This window comes from Lagenorhynchus albirostris, chromosome 10 (genome assembly GCF_949774975.1).
Source record: "Lagenorhynchus albirostris chromosome 10, mLagAlb1.1, whole genome shotgun sequence".
Taxonomy (NCBI): domain Eukaryota; kingdom Metazoa; phylum Chordata; class Mammalia; order Artiodactyla; family Delphinidae; genus Lagenorhynchus; species Lagenorhynchus albirostris.
This window is the reverse complement of record NC_083104.1, coordinates 42,119,745-42,140,601: the sequence shown is the minus strand read 5'-3', so window position 1 is coordinate 42,140,601 and position 20,857 is coordinate 42,119,745. Positions and strand designations below refer to the sequence as shown.

The 20,857-nt window shown below is 41.4% G+C and overlaps 1 protein-coding gene across 3 annotated transcripts in view; it reads left to right on the top strand.

The window, feature by feature from the left end:
• The window catches only part of LARS2 (leucyl-tRNA synthetase 2, mitochondrial), a 271,915-nt gene that overhangs the window by 110,791 nt on the left and 140,267 nt on the right, over positions 1 to 20,857 (top strand). For all 3 annotated transcript variants that reach the window (XM_060162179.1, XM_060162177.1, XM_060162178.1), the window contains 2 exons: positions 1,005 to 1,259; positions 6,840 to 6,968. In XM_060162179.1, the coding sequence (XP_060018162.1) occupies positions 1,026 to 1,259; positions 6,840 to 6,968 (363 nt within the window). In that variant the 5' untranslated portion in view covers positions 1,005 to 1,025. The remainder of the gene's footprint in view (positions 1 to 1,004; positions 1,260 to 6,839; positions 6,969 to 20,857) is intronic.

The window sequence follows — 20,857 nt, the reverse complement described above, 5'->3', positions numbered from 1 at the left end:
GTTTCTGCACTATAGCTAATGCTGTTATGCAGGAAGGCAGAAAGTTTAGGCTATTTAGTCATAAATCTTAAATATTTGATGAACTGTCACCTTAGGCTTTAACACAGTGATAAAACATGAAACTTCTATGAGGTCATTTTTGGAATTCACCTTTGGAGGAAACCAATGAAACATTAAAGTTGAATTTTGATTTGCAGCTAGATGTCTTAGTGGGCCCCAACCTGTGGGTTGTATTCCAGAAAACCATAACACTCATCACTGTTCCACATGTTATATATTTATTTGTTTGTTTCTTATCTGCTTTTCTCTACTAGTATATAAGTGCCATGAAAGAAGGGACTTTGTTTTTGTTCACTGCTCTATCCCCAGTGCCTAGAATAGTGTGTGGACCTAGTGACACTCAATAAATATTTAGTAGGTGAATGAAGAACTAGATGGATAAGCAGTCTTCTAAATAATGGTTATTTCCTGGCTCAGCCTACTGAGTATACTTAGCTTGTAGTATGTATGAAGAACGCTAATCTTAGCTCAGAGTCTCCGATCTTCCTGGGAGACCTGTGTTCAGATCTCTTCTGATACTTGAGCCTAAGGCCAAGCCCAGATGTGCTTAGAGCTCTTCTGAAGCCTGGACAATGGGAATTAAAGCCTCCTGTACAGACCCTAGGCTGGCCTAAAGGCGAGGGCCGGAGGTGGCTCTGCTGCTTCCCACGCAAGCAAGCTGTGAGGTTGCAGCAGGAGCTGGCCCAGGTGGTGGTCTCCTTTTGTTCCTATGGGGCTTTTGTATCTTGCTGTTTGGGAGCATCGAACACGTTTAATATTTTCCAATTAAGAAGTTTGTGTTTAGCTCAATTGCACTTCTGAAATATTCTTTTCAGGGGAAGAAGTCATCAGAATAAGAGGAAAGCATGTGGACGGGCGGGGAGCGCTGGCTGTGCTGAATGGAAGGATGAGCTCGGGGAGGTTCCGGGCGGCTCACACGGTGTGCTTTCTGCCCTCTCTTTCAGGGCCTTCCCTCCTTTTGAAGAATGGCTCCTTCTTGGCAGAGGCTGGGTTTATATGCCTCTCTTCTGAAAAGGCAGCTACGTGATGGTCCAGATGTCATCAAATGGGGAAGGAGAGTGATTCCAGGATGTTCCAGAGGTATTTACAGTGCCACGGGAAAGTGGACCAAAGAGTATACGCTGCAGACAAGAAAGGATGTGGAGAAATGGTGGCATCAACGAATAAAAGAACAGGCCTCCAAAATTTCAGAAGCTGATGTGAGTATTCTTTTATATATATATATATATATATGTTTTTTTTTTTTGGTTGCACCAGGTCTTAGTTGCAGCAGGTAGGCTCCTTAGTTGTGGCATGCGAGCTCTTAGTTGCTGCATGTATGTGGGATCTAGTTCCCTGAACAGGGATCGAACCCGGGCCCCCTGCACTGGGAACTTGAAGTCTTATCCACTGCGCCACCAAGGAAGTCCCATGAGTATTCTAAGAGACGCTGAAAGGGTAGAGAAGAGGGACTAAGAGCTTGGACTGGAGTGAGACTGCCTGAATTCAAATAAGTTATTGAGTATGTGACATTGAGCCAAATTTCTGAATCTCTCTGGGCTTCAACTTTTTTTTATCTAAAACGGGCATTGTTAATAGTAGTGCTCACCTGCTTCCCAGGATGCTTGTGAGGGGTAACTGGGATGAGACCAACCTGGTGCTTGGAGGAGTTTCAGTGTGGTGCACATACAAACAAGGTGCATGCAAATGGTGCCACACTGGGCATTCTGGAGCAGCATTTACTGGGGAAGCTCATCAAGACAGGAGCCACAGCAGATGTCAGGTCCTCTGTGGTCCACTGCATGGTGGGGCAGCACACAGGGATCCAGCAGGGTCAGATAGGAGACGCTAGGAGAGGCACCTGGGCCCCTCAGCTGTGGAACTTTTAAGCTCCTGCATATTCTGAGAAGTACCTCCCTCTCCCCTCCCATGATGCTGGCCTCCAGCCCTTTTCTGCCATCATGGCTTGGGAGGTACCAGCCCTTCCCAGATGTGATCTGGGACTGGGGTCCAACCTCATGGTTGCAGCTATATAAGTTAGGGGACCCTTGGCTTTTGGTCTGTCTGCACCAGCTCAGTGCTCTACCTGAATTAATTGTCTTAAGCACTTGGCTGTAGCCACTTTCCATGGAGTTCTCTGCTGGAGGCCAGCTCCTTCTCTGGGAGACCAACCTGCTGGGGATCAGTCTTGGATGCATTAACCCTTACCTCTCGATATTGGTCAAAATGACAAATGGAAGATATGATTTGTTGAATGAAATGTTGAATCTGATCAGAGCACAGCACTATAAAATAGAGTTTTACTCTTAAGTTCTGACCATCCTTTCATAATAGTTACCAGTAAAATAATGCTGACCCTTTATGTTTAATTAAAGAGATTAGGCCAAAGGCAAGCAGTTGAGTAAATATATATCTGCACAAGATGACACTGCTTGAATCGCCTTTCCTGATTCTCCACTCTTATCACTCATTCTTTCTATGAGATTGATCATTATGAACAATGTGGGTGGGTAGCTATTTGTATTAAACTGAAGGATGGTTTTCGGCATTAGTTACAAAGAAAATCTGGTATTTAAAGAGATGTAGTGTGTAACACGTGAAATGATGAAAAGCAAGGTTTAAATATATTGCATAATTATACAATAAAAGCTTGACTTTTACCTCATTAGGAAGTGAAAATTCTTTGTGGCAACATGACCAGACTAATGTAACTAAATGTATTTTGGAAGCAGACCTTAGGGAGCAGTTTAATTCTCAATGAGGAGCATAAAATTAGCTTTTTTTCTTTTGGTTTAAATTTAGTCACTTCCAAACATTTTGAAGTTGTAGCTTTTTCTTCTTGTGACATTGCATTCTTAAGCGTATGGTTGTATAAAAACTTAAATGGATCAAAATGAACTGTGTTTCACTAGTTGGGTAAATAGCTTGAGGGACATTTTGGGTCATCCCCTGGTGGCATTCTATGAGGGTTTGAATCAGGGAACGGCAAAGTGGAGAGAGCACTGGATTGGGAGCCTGAGCAGTAATACTGGCTCTGCCCCCAAATCAGTGTGATCTCATCAGCATCGTTTAACCTCTTTGATCCTCAGATTCTTTGCATTGTTTATCTCACAGGATTGCTTTGAAAATCAAATGAGAGAATATGACTGAACCCATTTTATAAACTGAAAGAGGATAAAAATGTGTGGTGTGTCTTTGTCAGGAATGAGAATGTGACTAGATGCTGGTGGATTTTGAAGAATCTATAATCAACCTCCCTCTGGTATTAGCTACATTTGAAATCCACCTGAATGAGCTTCTAGATGCTGAATATTTTGCCATCATCATCATAATCATCGTTATAAAAAGAACTTCCATTTAATGAGCATTTTACTATGTCAGCCACCATCTTTCCATTGATTATCTCATTTAAATCCTGAATCAACCCTGGGGGTGAGTAATATTATCCTCATTTTGGGGGTAAGAAAACAGGCTCAGAGGGAGGTTTGGTAACTTGTTGAGATGCACAACTCACTTGTGGCAGAGCCCAGGACTCAAACCCAGACACGTTTGATTTCTAAACTCATGCTTTCACCAGGAACCTTCTTTTGCCTTGCCTTTGATTTACAGATTGTAAACCGAGGCCAGAAAGACAAAGGAATTTGCCTAAGGTCTCACAGCTAGTGTCAAAGCTCGACCAGATCCCAGGCTGCAGGCTCCTATTGAGTGGTCCTTCCCCCTCCATCCTCTAGACTCAGCGACAGCTTCAGAGCATGATCTATAAAGAGGCAGAAGTTATCTTTCTCCTGATGTTAGAAGCTGACAAAAATAATAGGACCCACTTATAAAAACCATCCTTTTTCTATCGCTTCCAATCTTAATTTCTTTTAAAGGCTTAAATTCTTACACTTTTATATAATTATGAAAATTTCCCTTTCAATCAGATTCCTACTCAATTATAGTGTAAACTCCCATAATTCCTTCTTTCCACTCCCAGAGATAGAACTCATTTCATTGTCACGGAGGAAAATGACTTAATTCACACAGAAAAGCAAAAGGCAGGGGCAGGCAATAAGCTGAATACCTTTTCTGCAATAAATAAAAATATTCATGAATAGTAAAGAGTTTTGCTAGCAATGCTTTTCTTTTTTAAAAAAATTTATTTATTTATTTATTTTTGGCTGTGTTGGGTCTTCATTCCTGCGTGCAGACTTTCTCTAGTTGCTTCGAGCAGGGGCTACTCTTCGTTGGGGTGCGCGGGCCTCTTATCGAGGTGGCTTCTCTTGTTGCAGAGCGTGGGCTTTAGGCGCGTGGGCTTCAGTAGTTGTGGCGCACGGGCTCAGTAGTTGTGGCTCACGGGCTCTAGAGCGCAAGCTTAGTAGTTGTGGCGCATGGGCTTAGTTGTTCTGTGGCATGTGGGATCTTCCCGGACCAGGGCTCTAACCTGTGTCCCCTGCATTGGCAGGTGGATTCTTAACCACTGTGCTACCAGGGAAGCCCAATACTTTTCTATATATATTCTGTAAACTCAGTTTTGTAGTTCCGCTTAGCTAGTATGTAATGAATCCCTTGATTTTGCTATAAATTTAATCTTTGTTGGATAGACATACAAAATGGATATGTTAATGAAGAAGCTATATGTGGAAAATGTTTCGGGCAACATTGTTAAATAAACATCATTTTAAAATATATGTCACTATAATGAAAACAAAGTGATTATAATAAAAAATAGGTTTAATGTAAAAACTTTAAAATGAAAAACTAGAAATAGTTTATATCAAGGATTTTATTGTTTTTTTCAGGTCCCAAAGAACTCTGTAACAGCTGTTTTCCCATGTCCCTAAAAATTCCCAAAGGAAAGGCAGTAGGCCAAATCCATTGCAATGAGTAATGTTTGAATCGAGTGGGTAGTCTGCTTATTTCCGATTCTGCACCATGTATCAGAACGAGGTCTTGTACTTCCTTTGAGGGATTTGTTTACAAGCTGAGAGGATTGTCTGTCACTTGCCTTCTTAAAGAAGGAAAGTCCTAAGTCCCCACTAACTCCTGAATCTCAAGTCCTCTCTCATGCTCCTGAGGTTTTCCTAAGAGTTATGGATCCACATTAAAGTGCATGATCAACGTGGGGCTTTCCATCCGTTTCTAGAAATCAACAGCAGCTGTCACTTCAGTATTCCAGATTTCCAAGTTTATGTATTATCCAAACTTCTTATTTATTCACTTTTCCCTTCTCTTCCTTCAGGCACCTTTACTTACCACTCAGTGGGTGATTTCCAGAAGATGGGCAGTACAGAGAAAAGTGCCACTCTGGTCTGTTTTGCCACACTTTAGGGGCCCTGCTAAAGATTTGTTTAACTTCTTTGCTGAAGGAAGTGTAAAGCAAGGGGTCGAATGAAATTTGGAAAGAATCTGATTTCTGGTTTCTTCTGTTCCCCTGATTACAGTTGGCTGTCAATTATCAGTCATGCAAATACTTACCAAAAAATACCTCCCCAGTCCACACACATACCCAAAAGAGTGGTTATGAATATTCTGTCTTGCATTTGTTTTCATTCATTTTGAAGAAGCAAAGGCTTAAAGAACTCTAGTAGCGCTCACGGAAGGGAGTAAGGACAGAAAGAGAAAAATAGAAGGTGGCAAAAAAGTAATGATAACATCAGACAGTCCAGACCCTTAGTGACTAAACAGAAGCAGTTACCTGTTCTCTTCCTTTCTTCAGAGGCACCCCTTCTCCCCCATGGGAGGATTTAAGGTTGGAGAGGGGGAACATTCCTGTCACCTGGATAGGATTGGTGAAGTGTGCTGGGAAAAGTGCCCTTCAGTAATAAGTGCTCTGCAGAGGCCTGTTATCAGGCTTCAGAGCACAAAGGCCGACAAACATTTATCCAACATTTATTAAACTGGGAGGTGGGCAGCCGGGAAGGTGGGGTTGGGGGGAGGGATGATTAAAACATGGTCCTTGCCCTTGAACAATAGGTCCCCAGTAAGGAATCAATTAAATGATACCACCTTTCCTGTGGAGCCTTTTCCCCTCATGTGCACAAACTCGTGACAGCATTCACCATTTTACTGTGGAAGAACTAAGGTGCCAAAAGTCAGTGTTCCAGTGAGGACCTCCTGCCCTGTGTTCATTCTGTTCCAATGCATTTACCTTTTTTCTGTGTTTCTCGTGATGAAGCCGCATCTTTGGAAGTTGGAGAGTTATGTAACCCTGGCCTGAGGCTGCCTGTAGATCACCCCCTGGGAAATAGCTAAAATTTTCTCATTACCTTACCATTTCAACTTTTTCTGTTGAAAGATAAGCTCACAATACAGCAGAAAACCCGGGACCTGAACCGGTGCCTGGGGACCCTGCTCGTACTGTTCAGTCCAAGTCTGCATGCAGCTACAGGGAATTTAGGGAGGGGCTCCATTTTTAGACATGTCACATCTCTGTGATTCACTATTGTTTCCTTGAATTATATGGACATATGTGTCAGAGCTTCATTTGGAAAAACATATAGTTCTTTAAGACCTAGATAGCTGTCCTAAAAGAGACGCTTTTAAAAGAGAAAAAGACAGATTTAAAAATACATATGGGTAATAGGACTTTGAGGTTGTTTGGCATTATTTTGGACATTCTTTAGGTTAAGCAAGGGCTTTGAAGTTTGGTATTAGGCATTTTTGTCAGTTTACCTTATGGGAACAGTTTTTTTAAAAGAAAACTTTTAAAAATGTTAAATTATTACCTTGAGTAAAATGCCAAAATATTATGTGCATGCGGGTTTCCCCATGAATGCTTAATAAATACTCATTGTCATTTTTTTGTCATTCTTTCCTAGAAATCAAAGCCCAAGTTTTACGTGCTTTCCATGTTCCCTTATCCTTCCGGCAAGCTGCACATGGGCCACGTGCGTGTGTACACCATCAGCGACACCATTGCACGCTTCCAGAAGATGAGAGGGATGCAGGTAAGGCAAGATGCCTGCTGGAATAGCACTTTCCTGCCTGACTCAGGACAATAAGAATGTAGGACAAAGGAAGAAAACCAATCTTAGTTAAGATTAGGACAGCTTTGAAGATAAACGTGAAAAGCTCAGGGTTTCCTCTCATGAATTGGAGGACATAATAAAGCATCCAGATTAATTGGGGGGCAGCCGTGTGTTGGATGTTGTGCTAGGGAGGGAGGTGGGGTGTGGATGCAGTGGAAGGAGGTTACAAATGTGGGTACCACATGATATCTCCTCAGGAGGAGTTCACAGTCCAGTGGGGCTGACACCCATAAATAGACAAACATTGAACAGGGGAATGAATCCAATAGTAGAAATGAGGAACAAATGCTGTGAGTAGGAAGTGGGACCACAAGAGATTTTTCTCCTTGTATTTGATATTTTCTGTATTCTCTAATGAGCATGTATTTATTTTATAATGGAAAAAGTAAAATTTTCCTAACAAAAACATATGTGGGGAGTAACAGCTCTGCGGGAGTTGGGGAAGGCTCCGCTAAAGAGGGAGCATCTGTCCTTGAAGGACAAGGTGAAATTTCCTGGGAGAGGAGGAGAAGAAACCTTGCATGTCTGATGTTGGTAGACGCCTTCACCCCACTGCCAATTACCCCAGAGCCTGCGCTGTACTCTTTACCAACACGTCATCTGTAAGATGAGGTGGCAATGATCATAGCAGCTTCTTTAACACCTTACAGAGAGAGGCAGGATTAAAGAGGGGCTGAGAGCATGGACCGTTGAACCAGATGGCCAGCATTTGAATGCTAGCCCTTAACACTTAGTAGCTATTCGACTTTTGACTAATTACTAAATTAACGTCTCTAATACCTAGTTTTCTCTCATCTGTAAAATGGGGATAAAATAGTACCTGCCCATTGGACTGTTACAGGGATTGAAAGAGGATGACTCTGAAGCACTTAGCACATAGCTGGCACATAAGTACGTAACCAGTAAATATTAGCATCGCCGGTGGAGGGCTGGAGCCTGCTTGTACCAGCTCCTGAGAGCTGTGGGCATGTCTGCCCAACTTCATGTTAATTATTTGTCACCTTAGTAGCTTGAAATCCACCATGGTGGGAGTATTTACATCATGGAAATCAGCAAAGCCTACAAATCAGGGCTTTTTCTGCCAGAGAGTTGATTGTTAAACATTTACTGGCACTGCCACTGGCTGTTGCTATTATTAACCCCTCAGGGTCTATATAAAGGGTATCTGCCCCCTCCCAGTCCTTTATCAAGATTTTCTTTTAGAAAGATACATGAATCCACTGTCATAATTGGTTTGAAAATTTGTGCTGAACTGACATTGGCAGCAAGAAGTATTCCTAAAAAGGAAGTCAGGGTATAATGTCTCTTTGTCACTTGAAGAGTTAATGACCTTTACTGTCAGATTCAGAGATTTGCCTTCTATAAGGGATGTCTCCCTGGGCTATGCGAGGTATTATTTTTCCCAGATACTGCTTTCCATCACTTCTGCAATGTTTATTAGAAAGAGGTGGTGCAGAATAAATTGACTCTTGTCATGAAGTATAATATCTGTGTTTCTTCAACTAGATTTATCTTTTTTTTTTTTTTTTTACTTAGGCCAACTTATTTTGGAAAATTAGTGAGTACAGGCCAGTTGCTGAAGATTAAACTTTTACAGCAAAACTGTACATTTATGATACATTAGCGGATAAGTGGTTGAGGGGGTGTAAGTGGGACGCTAATTCCCTTGGGTGGGTGAGACGTTACAGAGAAGGCTCAAGGCAGAACCCCAGGCCCAGAGATACTGGGACCCTTGTAGGCAGCTTAGGCCCAAAAGACAAAATGGAGTCCCTTACAGTAACTGAAGCCCAAGGTCAGGCTGGACCCAGGGACTGGGCAACCCAGGTTTGAACCCCATTGTACCACTTTCTCACTGAGTGACCCTGCACAAGTCATTTAATGTCTGTGAATCCCACTCTCCTTGTCTTTAAAATAGGGATAATAATATAATAATAATTATTTTTCCCTCCTGGGTCATTGTGTGGGTTAAATGAGATAGTACATGTGTCTGGCACATAATAGTCCCTTAATAAGTGGTAGCCCTGATTATTATTTATACTGATCTGACTTACTGTGGGAAGTCATTTAATAAATGAAATGAAATCTAATTCATTTAATAAATGAATCTGCTCTCTTCTGCTTGGGGCCTGCTGCATGGAGTTGCCTTCTGAGAAGCAACTAGACTGCAAATCATCACCTGCTATTTGTATTATCTATCCTGTGACTCAGTTGGTTCCTGAAACCACTCTTAGTTTTTTGGTTTATGGTATCTTAGTCATTGTGACCAGCAGGCACCTAGGGTTCCCTCTGTTCCTCAGTTTCAGTTGCTCTCTTTAAGATGATAAGCTATCTTGGAGGGGGGCGGGTATCCTCCAGGCTCTCTTGAACTTAATTTCTTGTTAATTTTCATAGCCCATATTTAAGTCAGATCATCCCCCAAATAACTGCCAAATATGGTAAAAACTTGTCCAGCCATTTCTAAGTGGTAATGGCAACAAAGAAGCAAATCTCTGTAATGGTCAGCAGTGTGAAAGCCTGTTGAGCTTCCTGTTGTTTTAAAATCCTTCTCTCCCAATGTCAGGAGTAGTCTCAGGGATTGGGATTCAGGTCAGGTTCAGTGATCCTTACTCTAAGGAGGGAAGGAATATCTGCTCTGCAATAGCAACGTCTGACATGTGTATTGATTAATTCATTCGGTACATAGTCCTTGGGCACCAGCTTTTCCAAACACCGGCCTTTCTACTGTATTATATAGTAGTATTGGAGTCTTAGGTTCAAAATCAGTCAGTAGGCCTAGGAAAAATTCAGTAAGCTTGCCTTTTTCTATAATTTGTTAATTTGTTGGTAGATTTGCTTAATTCTTTTTTTTTTAAGATTTATTTATTTGGTTGTGCTGGGTCTTAGTTGCGGCAGGTGAGCTCCTTAGTTGCGGCAGCTAGTCTCCTTAGTTGTGGCTCGCCAGCTCTTTAGTTGTAGCACGTGGTCTCCTTAGATGTGGCAGGTGGGCTTCTTAGTTGCGGCTCGCCAGCTCCTTAGTTGCAGCATGTGGGCTCCTTAGTTGTGGCATGCGAACTCTTAGTTGCGGCATGCATGTGGGATCTAGTTCCCTGACCAGGGATTGAACCCAGGCCCCCTGTATTGGGAGCACAGAGTCTTATCCACTGCACCACCTGGGAAGTCCCTGATTTGCTTAATTCTTTTTTTATTATTATTATTATTTTAAAAAATTAATTAATTTATTTTTGGCTGCACTGGGACTTTGTTGTTGCACGCGGGCTTTCTCTAGTTGCAGAGAGTGGGGGCTGCTCTTTGTTGCGGTGCGCGGGCTTCTCATTGCGGTGGTTTCTTTTGTTGCAGAGCACAGGCTCCAGGCATGTGGGCTTCAGTAGTTGTGGTTCGCGGGCTCTAGAGCACAGACTCAGTAGTTGTGGTGCATGGGCTTAGTTGTTCCATGGCATGTGGGATCTTCCCAGACCGGGGATTGAACCCGTGTCCCGTGCATTGGCAGGAGGATTCTTAACCACTGCGCCACCAGGGAAGCCCCCTGATTTGCTTAATTCTTGAATGGAGATATGGAAGTCATTCTAAGGCACATAAGAACAGTAGATGAGAAGTAAAAAGTGGAGTGACATTTGCACCAAGTCTGCTCTCTTCAAGGCCACCAGTGACCTCCCTGGATGTGTCTCTGTCATCCTGTCTCATCTCAGTGGCATGTAATACAGTAGACCGTTTCCCCGTCTGTGAAAGACTGTGCTCTTGGCATGAGACCCACTCTCCAGGTTTTTTTGCTGCAACTTGGTTTCTTCCTCCCAGTTTACTCCACAAGGTTTTCCTGCTCCACTCCATCTTTGCATACTCTTATCAGGTTGGAAAGTTCTGCTTTAAAGGCAGACCTCAGAGATTGTGTGGGTTTTGTTCCAGACCACTGCAATAAAGTGGATATCGCAATAAAGTGAGTCACAGGAATTTTTTGGTCCCAGTGCATATAAAAGTAATGTTTACATTATATTGTGGTTTGTTGTGTGCGATAGCATTATGTCTTTAAAAAAATGTACATACCTTATTAAAAAATAATGCTGTTGGAAAAATGGTGCCAATAGATTTGCTCAACGAAGGGTTGCCACAAACCATCAATTTGTAAAAAGCACAGTATCTGTGAAGTACAGTAAAGCAGAGTGCGGTGCAATGAGGTTATTCCTGTATTCCTAGTTTGCTCAGAATTTTTATCATGAATGGGTATTGAGTTTTGTCATATGCCTTTTCTGCATCTATTGAGACAATACATGGTTTTTCTCCTTTAGTCTATTAATGTGATGTATTATGTTGATTGATTTTTTAAAAATACTAAACCAACGTTGTGTTCCTAGGACAAATTTCATTTGGTCGTGATGTACTTTTTTGAATATATATATTGCTGTATTCATTTGTCAGTATCCCTATGTGCCTGAAAGACACTGACCTGTAATTTACTTTTCTTGTAATATCTTTGTATTTAATATCAGGTTTATGCTAGCCTCATAAAACAAGCTAGAAAGTGTTCCCTTCTTCCCACTTTCTGAAAGTGTTGTGTATTATTAGTGTTATTTCTTTCTTTATTGTTCAATAGCATTCACCAGTGATGGTATCTTGACCTAGAGCTTTCTTTGTGGGAAGTTTTTAAATTACAGTTCTATTTCTTTAATGAATATAAGACTATTCAGATCTTCTGATTTTTTTTTTCTGTGTCAGTTTTAATTTGTGTTTTTCGAGGGATTTGTCTACCCTACCTCAGATTCTGTTCTAGACTGCCTTCTCTTTTTTTTCTCTATCCACTTTCCCTAGGTAGGCTCTATCCTCTTTAGTTTAAATATGATACTGTAAAAAATTATAAACATTTCCAACACAGGAATACAGAGAACATTATTCTAAATACTCAGACCCGCCATCCTGATATAATAGATATTACCATTTAATCTTGTTAATCTCAGCTTTTTCCTTCTATGTTGCAGATACAGTTGTGCCTCTCCACAATCAGATTCCAGTCCTTCAGTTGAAAAAAAAGCTAGTGTCTATCCTTTGCCTTCATGTTTTCATGCTTTTATTCTATGTATTGTTTATGGATACATACACACTTGTGTGTAGTATTGTGTATTTTGAGTCAGTTCAAAATACACAATAATTTGTAGTTCATCCATTATAAGTGCTTATAGTTCATCCATTAAGTGCCGTATAATTATGACAATATTTAATTATCTGTTTTCACATTGATAGAGTTTTAGGTTGTTTTAGATTTTTGTTCCAATGAACATCCTTGCACCTAACTGTTAGCCTGTGGGAGAAGTGGCATTGCTGGGTCATAGAGTGTACACTCCTCAGCATAAATATGTCTTGCCAAATTGCTTTCCAAAATGTTGGTGCCAATTTATATTCCTACCAGAAATAAATGGCATTTCATATAGCCCTACATCCCTGACAATACTTACTAATGTTAGCCTTTTAAATCTTTGCTAATTTGATATATGGGAAATGGCATCTAATTGTGTTTTCAATTTACATTTTCCTGAGTTCTGTCCTAGTGAAGCTATTTTTTATCTATTTAAGTTTCCTCTTCTCTGATTGGCTTGCTCACATTATTTGCCAAGTTCCTCATGGGTTGTTTGTCTTTTTCATATTGTTCTTACTGTTCATATAGTTCTTTTTTTTTTTGCGGGGGGGCGGTCTCAGTTGCTGTTCACGGGCTTTCTCTAGTTGAGGTGAGCAGGGGCTACTCTTCATTGCTGTGTGCGGGCTTCTCATTGTTGTGGCTTCTCTTGCTGCAGAGCTCGGGCTCTAGGCTCACAGGCTTCAGTGGTTGCAGCACGTTGGCTTCAGTAGTTGTGGCACATGGGCTCAGTAGTTGTGGCGCACGGGCTGTAGGGCGTGCAGGCTCTAGGGCACGTGGGCTTCAGTAGTTGTGGCTCGTGGGCTTAGTTGCTCTGCGGTGTGTGGGATCTTCCCGGACCAGGGATCGATCCCGTGTCCCCTGCATTGGCAGGTGGATTCTTAACCACTGCGCCACCAGGGAAGTCCCTCATATAGTTCTTTGTATGGTCTGGATTATTGATTCTTTGTTAGTTAAATACAGTGCAAATGTCTTCTCCCAGTCTGTGGTTTGTCCTTGTATTTTGTGAGCCCGCCAGACCACAGATTGTAATTTGGGTTTGAGAATGGACAAGAATGATGATTTGGAAAGTTCAAGGTTGCTTTTACTTTGGTTTCCTCCTATAGCAGCAAATAAGTTGTGCAAAGGAGAGAAATGAGACAAGAGTGTAAGCAGACCATTGGGGTCCCCCACGTTCTTGTTGTAGTCAATGGAGATGTGCCTGAGGCCATGATCATCACAGTTCTCTTGGGGAAACCTAAAGTCACAAAGTTGGCCAGGCCTTGGGCATACAAGTAAATTACATGTGGACTTGGCAAGTGGAGAGGGAGGTGGTTTGGGGGTGATGAGTTGATCAGGAATCTGTGACTTTAGTCAGTGGCAGTGGCCTCTCACCTGCCTCCTACCTCACAGATTTGTTGCAGGGTTCATGTGCAATGATCAATGAGAAAACTCTAAAAACCATAATGCAATTTTCCAGTGTAACCCAATTAATAATAGCAGTAATACGGTAGTTCTGAGGTTTGGATGTTTAAGCGGGGACCACTTGAAGCCAGAGATAAATCATTCTCTTTTAGGAGTCAGAAAAGACCACAGTGCCATTCGGTTTCTTCTTAAACTCATACAATGTCTGATGACATATTTAAAGTTTAGCACCATATGGTGATTTTGTTGTGTTTTCATATGTTGTGTGCACAGATGGTTAGAAAATAAAATTACCCACCTCCCACCTCAGCTGGTCTCCTCAGCACCTTCTGGGCCAGAAGCGGGGCAATTAAAGCATCAAGCTGCCAAGTCCCCCTCACAGAGTTGGACCTTGAATAATTTGTCACAGGCAAAACACCGCAGGGCACTGCCCAAGTAGTGTTTTCCGCTTGGGCCTTTTTGCTATTTCCTGTGGAGGAGGAAGGAAATTGAGGCTATGTGTCTGGCAGCTGCATGATCATAATGCAATTACCCACAAATATCAGGAAGTGAGGGGAGTTCTTAGCAAGTGAACCATAATATACGTTTCATCAGCTTTCAGTTGGCCAGTCAGTCAACAAATGTTTATGAAGTGCCCAGAGAATGCATCGCATGCCATTTAGTTTTCAGATTTTCTAATCTCTGGAGCATCTGAAAGTAGAGAGTAGATTTCCAGGGCTTATCCTCTCAGATGTAATTTGAAAGGGACATTGAGTTGCTAGTCCAGTATTTTGATTGGAAACTGCCTGATTTATCTGCCTCACATTCCCAGAGGTCTTCTGTTTTGGGTCTAGTTACTGTCATTTAGATTCTTTACCCTGAAGTATTCGCTTCATTTTGATCCCCAACCTGTAATAATAGTGAGTTATTAAACTTGCTCAACAAAATTAAATGTTGTGTTTCTCATTTCTTGGAAATAAAGTGTTGAATCTACTCCACAGAAACCACGGCACTCTCTGAAAATAGCAATTTTTTTCAGAAGCAGTAACCATGGTTGCTCTTAATTAGAAGCTGAATTGGTTTCAAATATAAAGTTTTGTTTTATGATGAAAGGGAGAGAAAGCTGGACATTCCTGGGGAATTGGTACTTCTCTCTCATTGGGAGGGCAGACAATCAGCTGCCCCAGCTTCCTTCCCTTTTTAACCTCCAAAGTCTTCTTAACTCTCCTTCATCTTCCTTCCCGTGCTGGAGGAAGAACTGTACTTTTGCCTGTTTGTTTCTTCCTTCTTAAAAAAAGTATTTTTAAATTGTACATAAAATTCCATATTCTCCCCTTTAAAAAGGAGAGATACAACATAGATAAGGCTACAGTCCCCTTTGACTCCCCACTCCCCCCAGGCCCTTCTAGACAGTGATCCCTATCATTTTCCAGGGTATATCCCTCCAGAGCCTCATCTGTACATTGTCACCTGTAACTGTGTTCTCCTGTATCCCTTCTAGTCTGCTTGCCATCCATCCTGCCTGCCATCCCTGAGATGCCCATAGCTCTGCCCAAATGGAGGCAAGAGGTCCTGTTGGGTAAGCCATGGTCATGTGACTGGGTCCACACCGGAGGCTGTTCTAACTTGAGCTTCTAGGTCTCGCTTCCTGGCCAGCTCTGTCTAACTTGACAGGGCTCTGATCCCTGTGTTTGCCCCTCATCAGTAGCTGGCCCTCACTCCCCTTTGATATCTCGAGTCATGGTAAATTTTGCAGTCCTGTAGTGTTCCTGTGCTGGTCTTTGACTAGTTTGCTGTCAGATGGATCTCCTGCTTTGCTTTGTATGGTGGAAGGGCAGAACTCTGCAGGCCACATTTCCCAAGCTCTGGTGTCAGCTGGCCTCTGGCTGGTTTTGGACAGGAAGAATTCTGGCAAGATTGTAGGGGAGGAGGAAGGAAGAAGCCAAGGAATTTCTCTCTCTCTGACCTGGTTAGTATCTCCTTCATTATTCCAGTTCCATTTGGCCAGACCTGCCTCTTTCAGCTTCTGCAACTGATCTCAGCCTTTGGGTTCAGTTATCTCTGCTTCCTCCCTTTGTTCCTTCAGTCTAGAAGTGGGGGCAGTGTCCCACTCGTCCTAATTTCTGGGTTGTTTCCCTGTCCTCTTGGCTTCTCAATCAATTTAAAATACTTAGAGCATTTGTTAGAAGAACAGCTGGAAATGATGGTTTTTTACACCCTGGAAGTTTATTTTATGATTTCCAAGTTATAACTGCCAGGACTTCTTGATTCCCTTTCTGCTGAAAGCACTCATCCAAGAAGAGGTTAACACCTAGGGGATTGGGAGGGCTCAGGTGGCCCTAAAATATAAATCCAGATGTTGGTGGGCGGGTTGTTGTTGTTGTTGTTGTTTTTAGGATAAATTGTCTAGTTGGCATATGTGAACTGTAGGTTTAGTTACTTGTGGAACTATGGAAGGATTATACCAAGTTATGGTGATAGAAAAGAATAGAAATTTTAGAAGCCAAAAGGAGAGTTTAGAGTTCCTCCAGTGAATGTTTTTGATACTCTTGCCCATAGAGAAATCACAGACAAGAAAGTGGGCATTATATATCCAGAATGGGGGTATTTGATCTGGATGATGTAGAGCAGCGGTCCCCAACCTTTTTGGCACCAGGGACCGGTTTTGTGGAAGACAGTTTTTCCACGGACCACGGGTTGGGGGGGATAGTTTCAGGATGATTCAAGCACACTACTTTATTGTGCACTTTATTTCAATTATTATTACATTGTAATATATAATGAAATAATTATACAACTCACCATAATGCAGAATCAGTGGGAGCCCTGAGCTTGTTTTCACTTGCCACTCACTGATAGGGTTTTGATATGAGTCTGCAAGTAATTGATTTATTATGGTCCCTGTGCAGTCAAACCTCTCTGCTAATAATCTGTATTTGCACCCACTCCCCAGTGCTAGCATCACTGCCTCATCTCCACCTCAGATCATCAGGCATTAAATTCTCATAAGGAGAGTGCAACCTAGATCCCTCGCATGCACAGTTCACAGTAGGGTTTGCGCTCCTATGAGAATCTAATGCTGCCACTGATCTGACAGGAGGCAGAGCTCAGGCAGTAATGCGAGTGAAGGGGAGCTGCTGTACATACAGATGAAGCTTTGCTCGCTTGCCCGCCTGCCCGCCGCTCACCTCCTGTTGTCCGGCCTGGTTCCTAACAGGCCATGGACCTGTACCAGTCCATGGCCCAAGGGTTGGGGACCCCTGATGTAGAAGAGACCAAGAGGTGAACGAGGTGGGCAAAGACAGCACTGACACGGTGTCTTTTAAATAAATAGGCTATAACAATTTGACCAGCAACTAGAATCTGCTGCCCAGGGGAAAGGGACAGGCTTTGGTATTTTGTAATCTTGTTATAGGTCTTTATTTTGTTCCTCCTGGACAGTAGTGAGTCATCTTATGGTACAAGAGTGAGTTCTGCCTTTGGTCACTGGATGTCTGGGAAACCCAAGGTGTAGAATTGATTAGACCCTTTCCTGTTTCGTAGAAACTTGGTTCACAGGGACATTGAATCCAGTGGTCCAGCCCATGATGGAAAGAACTGTCCTGACTCCCCACAGTCTGTATTCCAGGGCAGACATTTGTTTTTTGTTAATTTTTGGTAAGTGTGAAATATTAAGAAGCTTTAAGATTTTTCTAACTTTCTTTTCTTAATAGGTCTTTATTGGAGTATAATTGCTTCACAATACTGTGTTAGTTTCTGTTGCACAACAGAGGGACTCAGCCATATGCATACACGTGTCCCTGTATCCCCTCCCTCTTGAGCCTCCCTCCCATCCTCCCTATCCTACCCCTCTAGGTCTTCGCAAAGCACCGAGCCAGTCTCCCTGTGCTACGCTGCTGTTTCCCACCAGCCAACTGTTTTACATTCGGTAGTGTATATGTCCAGGCACTGCTACTCTCACTTTGCCCCAGCTTTGCCCTCCCATCCCATGTCCTCAAGTCCATTTTCTATGTCTGTTTCTTTATTCCTGCCCTGCAGCTAGGTTCATCAGTACTATTTTTTTTTTAAGATTCCATATATATGTGTTAGCATATGGTATTTGTTTTTCTCTTTCTGACTTATTTCACTCTGTATGACAGTCTCTAGGTCCATCCACCTCACTACAAATAATTCAATTTCATTTCTTTTTATGGCTGAGTAATATTCCATTGTATATATGTGCCACATCTTCTTTATCCATTCATCTGTCGATGGACATTTAGGTTGCTTCCATGTCCTGGCTATTGTAAATAGTGCTGCAGTGAACATTGTGGTACATCTCTCTTTTTGAATTATGGTTTTCTCAGGGTATATACCCAGTAGTGGGATTGTGAGTCATATGGTAGTGCTATTTTTAGTTTTTTAAGGAACCTTCATACTGTTTTCCATAGTGGTTATATCAATTTACATTCTCACCAACAGTGCAGGAGGGTTCCCTTTTCACCACACCTTTTTCAGCATTTATTGTTTCTAACTTTTTTGATAATGGTCATTCTGACCACCGTGAGGTGATACCTCATTGTAGTTTTGATTTGCATTTCTCTAATAATTAGTGATATTGAACAGCTTTTCATGTGCCTCTTGGCCATCTGTATATCTTCCTTGGTGAAGTCTACTTAGGTCTTCCGCCCATTTTTTAACTGGATTGTTTGTTTTTTTTGATATTGAGCTCCATGATCTGTTGGTATATTTTGGAGATTAATCCTTTATCTGTTGTTTCATTTGCAAATATTTTCTCCCATTTTGAGGATTGTCTTTTTGTCTTGTTTATGGTTTCCTTTGCTGTGCAAAAGCTTTTAAGTTTAATTAAGTCCGTTTTGTTTATTTTTGTTTTTATTTCCATTACTCTAGGGGGTGGGTCAAAGAAGATCTTGGTGTGGTTTATGTCAAAAAGTGTTTTTCCTCTGTTTTCCTCTAAGAGTTTTATAGTGTCTGGCCTTACATTTAAGTCTTTAATCTATTTGGAGTTTATTTTTGTGTATGGTGTTAGGTAGTGTTCTAATTTCATTCTTTTACATGTAGCTGTCCAGTTTTCCCAGCACTACTTATTGAAGAGGCTGTATTTTCTCCATTGTATGTTCTTGCCTCCTTTGTCATAAATTAGATGCCCATATGTGCGTGGGTTTATCTTTGGGCATTCTATCCTGTACCATTGATCTATATTTCTGTTTTTGTGCCAGTTCCGTACTGTCTTGATTACTGTAGCTCTGTAGTATAGTTTGAAGTTGGGGAGCCTGATTCCTCCAACTCCGTTTTCTGTTCTGAAGATTGCTTTGGCTATTCAGGGTCTTTTGTGTTTCCATACGAATTGTAACATATCTTGTTCTAATTCTGTGAAAAATGAATGCCATTGCTAGTTTGATAGGGATTGCATTCACTCTGTAGATTGCTCTGGGTAGTATAGTCATTTTCACAATATTGATTCTTCCAGTCCAAGAACATGGTATATTTCTCCAGCTGTATGTCATCTTTGATTCCTTTCATCAGTGTTTTATAGTTTTCTGAGTACAAGTCTTTTGTCTTCTTAGGGAGGTTTATTCCTGGGTATTTTATTCTTTTCGTTGCAGTGGTAAATGGGAGTGTTTCCTTAATTTCTCTTTCTGATTTTTCGTTGTTGGTTTATAAGAATGCCAGAGATTTCTGTGCATTAATTTTGTATCCTGCAACCTTACGAAATTCACTGATTAGTTCTAGTAGTTTTCTGGTGACATCTTTAGGATTTTCTATGTATAGTATCATGTCATCAACAAACAGTGACAGTTTTACTTCTTTTCCAATTTGTATTCCTTTTATTTCTTTTTATTCTCTGATTGCTGTGGCTAGGACTTCCAAAACTATGTTGAATAAGAGTGGCGAGAGTGGACATCCTTGTCTTTTTCCTCATCTTAGTGGAAATGCTTTCAGTTTTCACCATTGAGTATGATGCTTGCTGTGGGTTTGTCATATATGGCCTTTATTATGTTGAGGTAGGTTCCCTCTATGCTCATTTTCTGGAGAGTTTTTATCATAAGTGGGTGTTGAATTTTGTCAAAAGCTTTTTCTGTATCTATTGAGATGATCATATGATTCTTATTCCTTAATTTGTTAATGTGGTGTATCACTGATTGATTTGCATATATTGAAGAATCCTTGCATCCCTGGTATAAATCCCACTTGATCATGGTGTATGATCCTTTTAACGTGCTGTTGGATTCTGTTTGCTAATATTTTGTTCAGGATTTTTGCATCTATGTTCATCAGTGGTATTGGTCTATAATTGTCTTTTTTTGTGATATCTTTTTCTGGTTTTGGTATAAGGTTGATGGTGGCTTTGTAGAATGAATTTGGGAGTGTTTCTTCCTCTGCAATATTTTGTAAGAGTTTGAGAAGGATCGGTGTTAGCTCTTCTCTAACTGTTTGATAGAATTTGCCTGAGAAGCCATCTGGTCCTGGACTTTTGTTTGTTGGAAGATTTTTTTTTTTTTTCAGCTTTATTGAGGTATATTTGACATAAAATTACAAGACGTTTAAAATGTACATCTTGGTGATATGATGTATGTGTACATTGTGAAAGGATTCCACCCATCTCATTAATCAGCACATCCATCACATCACGTATTTATCCTTTTTGGGGGGAGGTAAGAACATTTAAGTTCTACTCTTTCAGTAAATTTCAATTATACAATACAGTGTTATCACTACAGTTGCCATGTTTTTCATTACATCCTCAGACCTTATTCATCTTATAACTGAAACTTTGTACCCTATTACCAACCTCTCCTTATTTCCCCCACCCCCGAACCGGGCAACCACTTTTCTGCTCTGTTTCTAGCCTTTGACTTTTTTTTTTTTTTTAAGATTTCACATATAAGTGATTCTATGCAGTATTAGTCTTCCTCTGCCTGGCTTATTTTAGGTTAATTACATTTAAAAAGCATTCCAACCCATGTCCTCAAAAGCTGTTTAATCTTTCTTTACAAATCAGAGTTTTTATTTAAATTGTATAAAAACCATATATGGTTTGCATTATTTTTTCTTATTAGACATCAGGTGTTTTTTGTTTTTTGTTTTTTTGCGGTACGCGGGCCTCTCGCTGTTGTGGCCTCTCCCGTTTCGGAGCACAGGCTCCGGATGCACAGGCCGAGCTGCCATGGCTCACGGGCCCAGCTGCTCCACGGCATGTGGGATCCTCCCGGACCGGGGCATGAACCCACGTCCCCTGCATCGGCAGACGGACTCTCAACCACTGCGCCACCAGGGAAGCCCTAGTCATCAGTTTTATACACAT